Source organism: Charadrius vociferus, unplaced genomic scaffold (genome assembly GCF_000708025.1).
Source record: "Charadrius vociferus isolate BGI_N301 unplaced genomic scaffold, ASM70802v2 scaffold365, whole genome shotgun sequence".
In the NCBI taxonomy this organism is placed as follows: Eukaryota; Metazoa; Chordata; class Aves; order Charadriiformes; family Charadriidae; genus Charadrius; species Charadrius vociferus.
Window position 1 is genome coordinate 3180319 of NW_009648559.1, and position 14061 is coordinate 3194379.

Here is a 14061-nt window from a genome sequence, read left to right on the forward strand (position 1 = left end):
AAAGAGACTGAACAGGGAGAAAACTTTATGGTTCTATGATAAAACTCCCTTTTATGCATTGTTGATAGATGATGTGTGTTTATCAAACGAGGGGAGGTTTATCAAGCCTGTATGCTTTTGCTGGAAGTCAAGAGGGCTGCAAGCTGCCACTTGAGCAGCTCTTACCTCTGCTGGCCTGGTTGCTTGCTTGCAAAACAGTTACTTTCAGGGATTTCTTAGCAGCTTCCCAGAACTACTGTGCTGCTAAGAAGGCAAATACAGGTTCACAATTTTGAGAGGCATCAGTTTGCCCTCAGATAGGTGCCTAGAGAGCAGGGGCGTTTGGGAGGACACCCTGTACTCCGCTTCTTGCTGAAGCGCAGCACTGAACTTCTGCAGAGAGGGCCTGGGGAAGGGCAGCCCCAGGATATTTGGGAAGACAGTGTGGTTGCGCAATGGATAGGTCTGCATGGGCTGGTTGAGATCTCTGTGAGCAGAGTCCCTTGTGTGCAGGAATCTCTGGGAGAATGTCCAGGCCTTGATGGAGAACACTGAGCAATCTGAAAAATGTCTAGACAGTCTGTCTCAGCATCTCCTCTCCCCTTCTTCGGAGGAGAGGGAGAGCTGCCAGCCTTGTGTGATATCACTATTCAGGTCCTCCAAAGCACTTGCCAAGCACCTCCTGCAGAGAGAGGGAAACGAGGAGCTGATGTTTCAAATACAAAATAAGCAGGAGAAATATCTTCTGAGATGGGAAAGTCTTGATCTTTCCTGTTATCTTACAAAGCAGCAGCAGCAAAAGATAAGCTTCCCCTGTCTTTCCTTCAGTAGTTAGCTATTGTTAAGTTAAACTTCAGTAGAAATATTTTCATGATGAACAAAAATGCAAAAAAAATTGAAAGGGTCTTATTCTTGTTGGACCAAGCTGCAGGGTAACGTTCACTGAATTTTTCTCACAGAAGTTCTTGAAATTTCAAGCTGATGAACATTTTCCACCCCCATAACGTTCAGTTATGGAAATCAAAATAAATCATTTTTCAGGTGAATATAGTTTCCATGTAGGATTAAAAACCTAGGGCAAGAAGAAATGGGAAGAATTCCTCTTGAGTATAAATAAGAAAAAACCCCAAATGTTATTTTTCCTTTTGGTTGACTTTCAGACATTGACGAATGTTTACAGAATGGTCGTATCTGTAATAATGGACGATGCATAAATACAGATGGCAGTTTTCACTGTGTATGTAATGCTGGCTTTCAAGTGGCAGCTGATGGGAAAAACTGTGAAGGTAAGACTTCTCTGAAGTTACTCTGTATTGGTAATTACAGTCACAAGGGGTTATTCGTATCAATGAAAAAGAAAAGGACCTCTGCTGGGGGGGAAGGGAAGGAACAAGGAATCAAACTTCTAAATACCTTTTGCTGTATCTGGGAGGGCAAGTAAACTGTCTTTTGCAGCCAGTTCTGGAGCCTTGGCTTGGCAATCTTCAATGGGATGTCTGTCCAGCAGGAGAAATAGCACATACCACTATCGCAAAACGCAGTTTCTTTGATGGGAGTGGTACATTTTAAACTGGAGCACAAGTCACATGCTGCCTGATTTTACTGTGTGTTTAATAGCATGCTTTATGGGATCTTACTGGGTGACTAGCAATGTGTTTTATGTAGATGCAGTCTGGTCTGACCCATAAAAACTGTTTTAAGAAAAATTTGTAAACATAATTGATGTGTTCCTACCTCCCAGACCTTTAGTAAAGGGGGGAAAAAGAAGAATGTTCTTTATCATGCTTCCCAAGGTCCTTGGGAGGGTTCCCAATGATCTATTCATACGTTAAAGGAATTTCAAGCACTGTTCTTAGAAACATTTTTGGCAGAATATTATCTCAGTGATTCAGCTCAAAGACTTAATGCCAAAATTCCTGGTTGGGATAGATACATGATTTTTTTTTTTTAAATCATAAATTATTTTTGTCTGACTTAGCCTGTAAGTAAAAAGAAAACACACCATGTCTAGAAGTGTAATTTCTGTCCAAGACAGCTGCAATATTAAGGAAAATAGCACGATTCTGAATATATTGTAATGTCATTATGATCCAGTGATTTTATGTGCTAGTAGTGATTCTGTTAATCCTTGGTAGAGACAGACATTTTAAGACTTTGTTTTTCCTGACTCTTTTTTAGATACAGTTTAGCTGTATCTAAAGCTGCTTTTTAAATATCTTATTATGGAACTATATTGACTGAATATATTTTGAAATGAATATATTTTGGAAAAAACCTCAATTCTGATTTCTTCCTTTCCCACCAAATACCATGTGCTAATAGTAATAAGAACCAGGACATCGGCAGTCTGGTAAAACATTTTTAATTCCATTGCATATGTTGCCAGAATGTCTGTTGCATCCACTTATGAAACAGTTTCATCTCTGGCACTGTAATGCATTGAGTTTTATTCTTAGGAATACACGTGCACAAACACTAATCAGTATAGACCATGGCATTGTGCCATACCTTAATGTAACTGTGTATAGTCCTTTAGATGAAACTGGTAAATAGTGCTGATTTTTTTGGATGTGAAGTCCAAAACTAATTTCATTTGTGCCAGGACAAAATAAAGACTAAGAGGATATAAAAGCTTACTGAAATAAAGCACAACATTCTCTTTATTTGCCTTCCCCACCCCCCCACCTCCCCCGTAGTGTGAGTAACTGTGCAGGGTTCAGAATAGCGATGTCTGGGACCTCCACCTTTTCCTATTTGAATCCTTCATGCTATGCTGTTAGGTCAGAGGGTGAATAATGCTAGTATGAAGCTATGATTAGTAAGTACCCTCCCATGTGACCTGTCATGCTGAATCCAGAGAAGGGGTAGGTTTTATTTTACATGGAAGTTGATGATGAAAGCGCCCACAGAATGCATGCTTGAGCACAGTGCTGGGAAGTCTCCCACATAATAAATCTTAGACTCAGCCAGTGGAGGTTACAAAAGTTTTCACTCCAAACACAAATGCCCACTGCTCCCCTTTCAGGTGTTCTTAGTAACATAAAATTGTATTTACCATTACAAATGGGAGGCTGCTTCTAACCTAGCTTCTATTTACATGAAGATTGCAAACCCTCTTCAGTTACATGCCTTTCTCACTTTTTGGGGGTTTTTACCAACTGGCAGTTCTTAAGCTGTCCAGTTTCTCATCTGTTTTTCATTCTCTTTGCTCTTTTTGGATGCATACCTTTATATGCTAATGATTCATTATGAAAAAATGGAGTAATTTCTTTGACACATCCTCTAGGACAGTGCAGTATGTCCCATCGTATGTTTCTGATTATCGTATAACTCTGACAACTAAGACAGAAATTAAGGTTTATCTTTTGGTTATAACTAGTAAGAGTTCTTTGTCTGAAACATTTGAGCATTATGTCTGTTATTGTACATTTTCAGATATGGATGAATGCAGCATAAGGAACATGTGCCTCAATGGGATGTGCATCAATGAAGATGGCAGTTTTAAATGCATTTGTAAACCAGGGTTCCAGTTAGCATCTGATGGACGCTATTGCAGAGGTGAGCACAATAAATTATGTGTTCCCAAAGCTTGTGAGTCATATCCCTCTGGTAGCTTCAAGAATCGCCTTATTTCCTTACAGTTGTCCTTGGGGACAAGAAATACTGGGCAGAGTTCTTGGCAGATATGCTTTTTTAATCAGCTAGAATGACTTGTCATTGTGCAAGTACTCAGTCTTCTCCACAGTGTTGAGCAACCACCCTAGCCAGCCAGTGGGAAATATTCTTTGATCAAGGACTGTGTGATCTGACCTAGTTAAACTCCAGGTTTTTTTGCCTATGAGGTCTTCTGCGGTTTGGTTCCAGTATATCTCTTTTTTTGTGTTTGGCCTTTTAGTTTTCTGCCTTTGGCCACCCAAACGTCCTGGCTTATTTCCTTCTCTGGGTTTTTCTCCCATTCCTGCCTGGGTGTTCCTAGTCAATACAGCATCTCTGAGGAGTGCCCAGCACCCCATGTGACCGAGATGCAGACCTGAGCACCACTGCAAGATTGTCTTTTCCATTTGCTGCAGTAGCTCAGCAATACCCCCTGTGGGAGATGCTGCAGCGTTCTGGTTGCTAGTTATGTCATCAGAGTTTCCGTTCAGTCCCATCAGGAACTGGAAGTTTTGTGTGTATAAATCTTCATGTTTCAACAAGTTTTATAGGCACAAAGCAGAAGTCGAAATAAGGAATAAACAAGTGCTGGACCGAGTTACTTGCAGTTTTTCCTTTGAAAAATTTAAGATCTTTTAACTTTTGGAATCAAGGCAGAAAAAGTGCTTGCTTGCACTTTGGCAAATTTTAAAAAAATGTCACACAGCAGCATCTTTTTGTGACCAATAACAAAAGTAAATGTTTGAATAATTTGGTTTTGAGAGTTTCTGACGTGAGAGGTGAATTAATTTGTATCCTGTTGCTTCTTGAACACTGTACCAGTCTTATATCTGAACTGTGTCGTGTCTAGACTTAGATTTTATATCCAAACCAGGCCAATAAATCCAGTAAAACATCCAGAACTTCTCTTGCATTCAGTAACTTTTGCACTAGGTATGTAGGACAGTGCTACCCAGCTTTCAGGTGGGAGAATCACGTATTGCTAATGAGAGATAACCCCATCTTTACTGTATAATAGGGATGTTCTGGGATAATTAATTGTTCTTTAGCTTCTCAAATGAACAGATCCATACAAGTGTATCCTTAGCTTAACAGCTACTGGCCATGTTGGCTGCCGCCTTCACACACTTAGAGCAATCAGCTTTATTTCTGTTCTTACCTGTTTTCTAAGTGGTAGGTGGATGTCTGTGCTTTGCCAAAGCTTATTTTCCAGCTGGTCTGTGTGTGGGACAGCAGCGAGACTTGATGTCAGACTTGGTAGGGAAGAACTTGGTGCCCATCAGGCCTTGGCACATCAGGCAGTTGTGTTCCCAAAGACCGCTGGCTGCTCTCTGTGTCATTGGCAAGGATGTGACCCACTGGTGCAAGCTCAGCCGAAATGCTTGCCTTGATTTTTGCTGTGAGCATCTTCTGGTATTTTTTTCTTTTTGCTTTAATTTTTTTTACATCAGTTTGTGCACTGAAATGCCATCCAAGAAGATGGTATGTAAATTGCTTCAGACTACTTAAAAACCACTGATACTCAACTTCACAGCCTCTGTTACGTGCCTCCTGGCTAAAGAGGAGTATGGATACAGCCAAAAAGGGGTTTCTGGCCCTAGAGAAATGTTACTTTTGTGCATCAAAGGAAGAATATTTGAAAATTATCCAAAATTGCAGGCAACTCAACTGATTCCTACTGAAAGTTGGAACAGATCTTATAGTAAAATAAAGGATTTCTCCCACTGCTTTTCAACACTTACACTAAGCCTTGTTCTCTATGAATGAGCATGCAAACATTCATTACGTGTTAAAATTACTATTGGGTCAAAATGAAACCAGATTTTGAGACCTTGACACCCAAATTACACTTTTTCCCAACTTCATATTTGTCTCCTTTCTTCCACTTGCCCAAAGTATCATGAAATAATTCCCAGGAATGTAGTGGCTAGAGAGAACACAACTCTCTGGTAAGTGTCTCCAGTCATGTTAGGAAAGGTTTAAAAGCTTGATCTTTAATAATGTCTTTTCCTGTATGCTTTATTGTTTATCCTTATTGAGTCTTCCCTGTACACACCACGTAGACAGAAGTTATTTACTCTAACAGAACAGTTAACCTTTGAAACACTCATTGTTCAAATTGCACATCCTGAATTTCTTTGTGAAGTGAATGCGTTGGGATCTTACACAAGCTTAAACTTTAAACTTACTCTTGCACATGCTGTTAGTGCCCATGCATATTTGGAACATGTGTATGCACAAACTGACATTTCTGCAGCAAATTGGCTACTTGCCTGAGCAATTTTGATACAGAATTGAACATGTGTTTTTGCCAAAGTCTTAAGGGGATCAACACAGGAATATAAGAACTGCAGTGTGCAACACATTGCCCCTATAAACATCTCACTTGATGCAATCTAAGCTGAATTTTGAACTATGAAGAAGAATTTCTAACCCAAAGTTGGGGATACTGTAAATGACACTTAGTTCCATCAAACTGGAATTTAAGTATAAGTACAGGGCATATGCTTGGCTGTCTGGTAAAAAATTCCACTCGGGCTTTATGAAGTAACATGCCAAAAAAGAATGTTACACCATAGTCTTATGTATTCCCTGTAATACAAGACATACTAAACTTACTCACCATTAGCTTCTTTTGCTGATGATTTTTCAGAGATGCTTACATCAGGCAGGCAGAGTTTTAAAGCATGATGTGTGTTGCATACATTGTTTCATCTTTAGACCAAACAGGAATTCCCCAAATTGAAAGCTATTGCAAGGCAACTGAAAGTGGCAGTTAAGTAGTCTGAGTAAATTTTTCCTGGTTAAAATTAGAGGACTTGGTGTACTGAGCTGGCACTACTGAGGAAGCTAAACAGAAAACGCAAAAACTCATTGGACGTGGAGAATGAGTCTAGTAGGTGGTTTTCCAGAACCAGGTTGAGGTATTCTGGCAAAAGTGAGAAAAAGGGTATTTTTGAAGATGTCCAATTGGTAACTTTTGCCACAGAAGGCAGCGGAGCCTTGTCAAGGTTAAAAATTTGGACCTTATGCCTGCCTGTGCAGTTGATTTACTGGGTGGAATCTCAGCCCTGGTAAAAGCAGAGGCTTTTTGCCCTATCTTGAATGGAGCCAGGTTTTCAGCTGATCTGTGCAATTCTAGGTGACCAACTTTACCTTTCTATAAAACGTTTAGAATAGTATTTTCAACACATTTGTAAATCGATGCAAAAGAAAATGGATTGCATATTTCACTTCTTGTTAGCTTACGAAATCTTTTTTTAGAAATTAACTACAGGAAAAGGAAAAAAAGTAACTTTGCCTTTCTGTTTCTATAAGTAATGTTAAAAAAGGAAAGTTAATTGTTTTTTTTTTTTAGGAGAACTTATATCTGTCAAAGGAGTTCACTGTCATCTAATAAAACAACTGTCTACACTGTTAAATAGTATGGTCACATTTTGAAGTCCCAACTCTTACTTACACAGATTAAGGACTAAATTTAAAGTGGGAAAAGCATTCAAGATTTGTCTGAAACAGAACAAAAGGTTGCAGGATGAAGTAGAAATGAATCGAGCCCGTGTACTTAAATATAACTTCTATTTTAAAATGCAGTTTGAAAAAGGAATCTTGGATCATACAAGCCATGTTTTATGCCAAACAACACAAACTAAGTAAAACACAGAGGTGTTTCACTCTCAATTTGCCCTTTTAAGGTCAGAAAAAAGGAAATTGTCACACACGCAGTCTCTTGTATATATTATGGAGAGTTGTTATGAAGTGATTATTTTATAAAGGTTATACGTACTTCCAAACAATATTTTAAACACTCCTTTTCTTAATCACTTATAATATAATGGCATGCTCTCCGTGTCTAGAGTATGATCTTACTATTAACAGGATATGCAGCCTATATAATTTTTTTACTAATTTGACATCCTTTTGTGATAGTCTAATATTATAAGGCTTCACTCTTGTCTCTCATTGCCAAGGACCTTATTGTTCAATGTGCTATTGTTGGGCAAAGATGGTAGCTTGTGCTCCATGATTGCTTAGGGCTCAAGTCATTAACAAATTCCTTTCAAGGCTGGAGTGCAGTCTGTCCATTGAAAGTTTATAAAATGGGCTGTAATGAGCATCTGATAGGAAAACCCAATTGTCATGCAGATCACCAGAGAGGCACTACGTGCAGGCAGAGTCTGACTGTGGACATTCAGATGTACTTCCAAAAAGTGAACCCGCAGCAGGAGGAAGGGAAATTCTTTGGTGGCCCTGTGAAGGCATGTTGTGGAGGGGGTGAAAGATTCAATTTGCTATCTGGACTGATTTCTTACAGCATAAAATAACTGTTAACACAGAAAGGGAATGCCCTGTTACATGCTACAGAAGTCCTTTGTCTCAGCAGTCACAGTTTCTTCCTTCCGATTATGTTTTTGCCTGAATGAACCTTAAATCAGAAGATGTACCACTTGGGAACAAGTTAGGAAAATGTAGTCACTTTTCGCTCTCCAGTGAGAGTGAAATTATTTTGTTCTGTTATTTTTTCTTTTGAATTTTACATTTTCTTCTTCCTTTTCACAGAATCAATTAATCATTATTCTTAATAAAACCTTTACTTGAACTTGTTTCCATTTACACTTGGTATTTTTTATAGGATACAATGAAAATAAGCTGCACAAATGCAAGTTTCAGCCATGTGTTGAACATTATGTAATTTAATTTCTAATAAAGTTCATCCTGTTCTCCAACAGACATCGATGAGTGTGAGACAGCTGGAATATGCATGAACGGGCGCTGCGTGAACACTGATGGCTCTTTCAGATGCGAATGCTTCCCTGGTCTTGCAGTAGGACTGGACGGACGCGTGTGTGTCGGTAAGACAAGGTTAATGTGTGGCGAGTCACAATTAACCAATGTTAAGGCATTAATGCTAGTCTGATGAACGGATCAAGTTTGAATGTAGAATTTACCATTTTGTCATGGATTGGTGAGTGGTATAGTAGATACTAACAGCTCGGGGACATTTACTGTAATAGCCCATTTTGCTCTTTTTTCTTTTCCTTTGCATTTAAAGAGAAAAAAAGTGTTGGCCAAATCACAAGGTCAGGTAGACTGCAGCATAGTGGTGTTGGAGGCGAGTAGTGAGTGTCGATTTTGAGTAGGTGAGAATTTGCCCCATTTCTGTCAATGTAAAATTCTTCATTTTCGTCTAAGATTAAAGATTTAATTACTCTTTCACCTCTCTTTAAAGTGGGACATAAGAATTTTTCCACTTCTGCCTGTTTCTCTACAAGTGAAAGATGTTTGACATGTTTGATTTTAAAACTGTAATGTGTCTGACAGTCATTACGGGACAGATTTTTAAAAATGAGAAATGTCACCCCTGGACCTGAAAAGACAAACATTTTAAATCTTATCACTGGAATATGATTACTGTTTTTTTTTTCTTTGTTTTGTACAAGCAAAGATGGATTACTTTTTTTAAGGACAGCATACTTTGTGATCTTTTCCTGATGCAAGTTTGTTTTTTTCCTCTCATTTTGCCTTTTTTCGGCTATAAAATGAAAAACAAACAAAAAAAAAGCTTTAGTGTGGCCTTAGTGGGCTCAATCCAGGGTGTTGCACCAGTGGTGATTTTAGCCTTGATGAACGAGAGACAACTAACAAGGCTGGGAGGGGGAGAGAAAATCCTTCTTGTTAAAATATCAAATCCGTCCTCTGACTCTGAGAATAAAGTAAACGGTACTGAGTTTTTTCGGAAGTTTTGAGATATACTTGGGTCTAATTCTGAGATCCTGCTGCTGAGCCTGTCCAGTTACAAGTGAGTAGTGTCCCTGTCACATGGCAGAGACTTTGTCCCTTTTCCCCATGGCTTCTTGCTAGATTAAGGTTAAGTATTGGTTGTTCCCCTAGTACTTCACTAATGTATGTTAAGTCATTAAATGCAGTAACTAGTTTGTATGTCTGAACTCTTAAGAGCATGAAGAAAAAGAATTTCCTGTCCCGAGTTAGAGTGAGGATATAGGTGGGTGAAAAGCATAGGGAAATGGTGAGAGATGTTTTGTTTTGACAGCTATTTTACAGTGTTTATGACACCCAAGCTCGATTTAATACGTGTTGTAATTTATGGCAGTACAGTTGGCTATGGCATGATTAAGAGAGATTTCTTTCCTCAGATACACATATGCGAAGCACATGTTATGGCGGCTACAAGAGAGGACAATGCGTGAGACCATTAACCGGTGCAGTTACAAAATCAGAGTGCTGTTGTGCCAGCACTGACTACGCCTTTGGGGAGCCTTGTCAGCCCTGCCCAGCGCAAAATTCAGGTACAGCGTATTTACTGGTACATATTCTAATCTAAGCTTTATGTTGATAAACTATTTTTAGAAAGGTAAAATACAGTTTTGTATTAACATCGCAGCCTAAATCAGGAAGGTTAAATTGTCTTATAACATGTTATATATTTTGAGCAATCAGCTATTTTGCATGTTGGAAGAGTACAGGAGAGAATTTTTTGAGGCAACAGTGAATGCCAATATCTGAGTCCAGAGTTGTTACAAGCATTAAAACAGATTTTCAAACAAGAAATTATTTTGATAGATGTCGATAACAAAAAATGTAAATTTGACCTCAAGTTATTAATGAAAACATCTTGAGTAATTCATATATTCAAATCCTTATGTACACCTGTCTGTCAGATGTTTGCTGCCTGAATTCTATATCCTTCAAGTGATCTGAGATAGTTTATACAGTAAGTAGCCTTTGGATGGTCAACGCAAAAACAAATGTCTGGCTAAGCTGGTTGAGAATACTTGAGTCTCTCACTGAAATCCCCACCAAGCAAAGTTGTCTGGAACATAACTTCTCTCTGGCAAGAAAGCAATCCTAATCATTCTCATAAGCAGTATCTGCTTTTAGGAAAGCACTTCTTCCAAGAAGACTGTGCTGATGCAGTCCCTGTCCTAAATAAAGAGACCCTGGTTTCATGGAGGTGACTTACTGCAGGGAGCTAGTTTGAAGCTGAACTTTGAGTGGTGCTTTTCATTCAGCAAATTTGTTGTTGCATATAAACAAAATTTGCCGTTCGATGTGTAGTTCAAAAGCATCTCATACTAGCATGGTATCTGCTTTGCAGGCAAAAACAATTTTAGATTTATTTTTTAAATCTCAGTTTTAACTGATAGCTTTATGAAAAGCATTGGAGAGACAAAACCAGTGGAGCAAATTAGGCTGGGTGGGCTGATGTGAGCTCTTCAGCAGGAACTTGCTGACTACCATTTTATAACATGCTGTGTTGTTTAGAATAGCAAAACACCAAGGAAATGTTACCAGGATAGGAAGGAGCCCTTCCAGCAGCCTCTGCTGGTATCAGTGGGCTCTTACTGTATGGTAGACTTGTCATATTTTGTAAATGTTGGACTCTGTATCATTGACTTCTGTTTTATATTTGAATTACTTTAGCAGAACATTTACATATATGGAAGCTATTTTTCCTGTGTTATTTTGCCCACCTCTTCAATTGTTAAAAAAATACCATCTCAGGTAGGGGGAGGTGTAGCATTTCTTTGGGATTGGAGTCGGGGAGGGAAAGAGAAGATTTCTTAGAGAGGAGCATTGTATCAGAGAGACTGAAAAAAAATTCCAGAAAGGAAGACATTTGTGTCTCTGTGCTCCTCAGAAGCTCTTCGTCAAAGTTCCTGCCATTCCAGGCTAAAAGTTTTGCCTGTGCATGTCCAGAGCAGGTCTGCTTTCATATACAGTGGCAGCTGGTTCAAGCAGGGTACATATTAATCTGCTGGTTATGATAATATTGGGAGATACGTTGCATGTGATTTTCCTTAAAGAAATGACAGCTAATTCCATGAGTATTTTTAATATTTATTAATTTTAGCAGTGTAATTTGGGCTGTTATTAAAGTGCAAATATACTGGAAAATGTTGACCTATATGGCAACAATTAATACTGATCTGTCTGTCAGTTTATTCTATTAGTTGTTCTGAACTCAAAAGAAGAACTTGAACCTAGTGGTAACTGAGATATTTGAGATACTTTGAAACGTATTTTAATGTTGGGGTTTTTTTAAGGATAAGAGATCCTTGATCTGCTCTGGACTCCTGAAGACACTCCTGCTAAATGAAGTTACATATGGGCTAGATTTATAGGAAAACTTTTTCTGTTTCCTGGTCACTTGAATGTGCACCTTGAGCAAGAGCTTGGGCATATGAGTTTTGGAGAATTTTGTTTTGAATATGTTATGGTTCATTTGTGTAGGAGAGCCAGCATGAAGTTTATGTCTATTCCTAAATTCCTCAGTTCACCATGTGAAGTTTTTAGTCATCCATCTTCATGAGCAGATGCAGACTCTGAATCTGCTAAACTGTTTCACAGGTTGAGAACACTATGAGGCCAATAGTGTTTTTAGAATAATTGAAAGGCATGTTATTTCATTTGAATAATTAATTGGCATTTGTAAATGATGATGCTGAAAGCAATGAGCTAAGAAAGAATATTCCAGTAAGTATTTTAATATTTTTCAGCTGAATATCAGGCTCTGTGCAGCAGTGGAACTGGCATGACTGCAGGAGGAAATGGTAAGATCACCTAATTCAAACTGTATCAGTTCTGGCTAAAAGCATTACCTTGATATCCTTGATTTGTTAGACATGCTGGTGGGGATGATGGCAAAAAAAGAATGGGAGAAAGGCTTATTCAAATGGCTGTTTGCAACGCATTAGAATAATTTAGGATGAAATGAGTGGAGTGTGCCATGTCACTAGTGCACCCTCTCTGTTTTATGCCATGGAATGTAGTGCTGTTCTCAAAAATTTGCAATTGTTTTGTAAGTGTTATTACCTATATGACTTAGAAATCATAATATGTAAGCCATATTTGCACGTTTCACATGAAATCATCCTGAAGAATAAAGCCATGTTGAACATTGAGCTTCCTCACATGTTTTCATCTGTCAAAAAGGCCAGGCTGACAGAGTTAGGTTAACTACAGAGAAGGAGCAAATGATTACAATAAAAGCTTTGTAGTTGTAGAACTGTGAAACTGCAGACGCTAAGTCAGCCAATGCTCACTAGCAGATTTGCAGGCAGTAGAGAGGGAAAAGTATTCAGAAAGGAATGATGTTCATGCTTTAGGGAGTGATGCTATCTGGAAATGCTATGAATCAGGAGATAACAGGGGAGTATTAGTACATGTGCATCTCTAAATGTAAGACCTCAGTTTAATATCCCATTCTTATTCACAGTTAAAAGTGTCTTAAATGTCAGTGGGCTAGAGATGGTCTTAAATCAGTGTGAAAGGGACGCTTTTTTCTCTTGAGTGTGAATACTTAGGTGTGAAGTCACTAATCAGGCCTACATGATTGTAAATATGGAGCAGCCAATGTTAGTGATATTAAAATTGTATCTTTTTCTAGTTTGGACAATTAACCCTCCCAACCCTTTAACAACTGACTCTCGGTTTCTGTTTTTGTTTTTTACCTTTTTGTAGATATTAACGAGTGCTTACTGGATACTGATCTCTGTCCAAATGGAAGGTGTGAGAATCTGCATGGAACATACAAATGTATTTGTGACCCTGGATATGAAGTGGATTCAACTGGGAAAAACTGCATCGGTATGAAATGTCCCAGTTTTAATTTTGAAGTTTGATGCTTGTTTTTATCCTCCACCTTTTTTTTCCACGTTTCATCAGATCCACTATCTGCTCTTATGATATTTCTGGATGTTTCTGCTGAAATCTTGTTTTAATTTCAGTGCTTTGCAATGCTCATAAAATCCTCCACTGTGGGGCTGTAAGGGACCATTGCCATCAGTGACTCAAATCACTGGCAGCTAGGCAATAAACATCCAGTTCAGTTAAGTCCACTGAATATGCACTCTGCAGTACCAATGTTTCTCAAAATTAAAAGAAGCCAGATCCTGCAATTACAATGAACCACAGGGGGGATGTAGGATCATCAGTGTGCTAGGTGCCTCCAAGAACTGATCAGAAGAAGGTAAGCCTCACATGTGCTACAGAAGGCTTACATGGTTTCTCCCAGCTGTGACTTTGGGGAAAATTCCCTTTCAGCTTTCAGACAGGGTTATTGGTTTAACTGTGTTGTATACTGGCCAGACACAGGAAAATTTATTGTCATTGGAAGCACCAGCAGAATCTGATGGCATGGTGTCTCTAGCTAGGGCTGATTTCCTGTGCAGTACAAGTGAAAAAAATGTAAAGCCAAATTTTGCATCACAGAAAAGGTGAAATAAGTTCTTCTTGATCCTTAGAGGTGACCAGCGGAAGCCCTATGGCATGGGATAAAAAGAATCCAAATAAGGAGCAGTCCAGTCTCTTCTCACATTATCTGGGATATAAAAAATCCCCATCAGATGCCTGCAGACTCCTGTTACAAATTTTAAGTCTGGCAATTCTCTTGTTCCATTACATGGTCCC

At 38.7% G+C, this 14061-nt stretch overlaps 1 protein-coding gene across 1 annotated transcript in view; it reads left to right on the forward strand.

The window, feature by feature from the left end:
- The window catches only part of FBN1 (fibrillin 1), a 140959-nt gene that overhangs the window by 59923 nt on the left and 66975 nt on the right, over positions 1-14061 (forward strand). Inside the window, exons 12-17 of the mRNA XM_009886140.1 lie at positions 1140-1265; positions 3415-3537; positions 8361-8483; positions 9786-9938; positions 12150-12203; positions 13114-13239. Coding sequence (XP_009884442.1) covers positions 1140-1265; positions 3415-3537; positions 8361-8483; positions 9786-9938; positions 12150-12203; positions 13114-13239 — 705 coding nt within the window. The remainder of the gene's footprint in view (positions 1-1139; positions 1266-3414; positions 3538-8360; positions 8484-9785; positions 9939-12149; positions 12204-13113; positions 13240-14061) is intronic.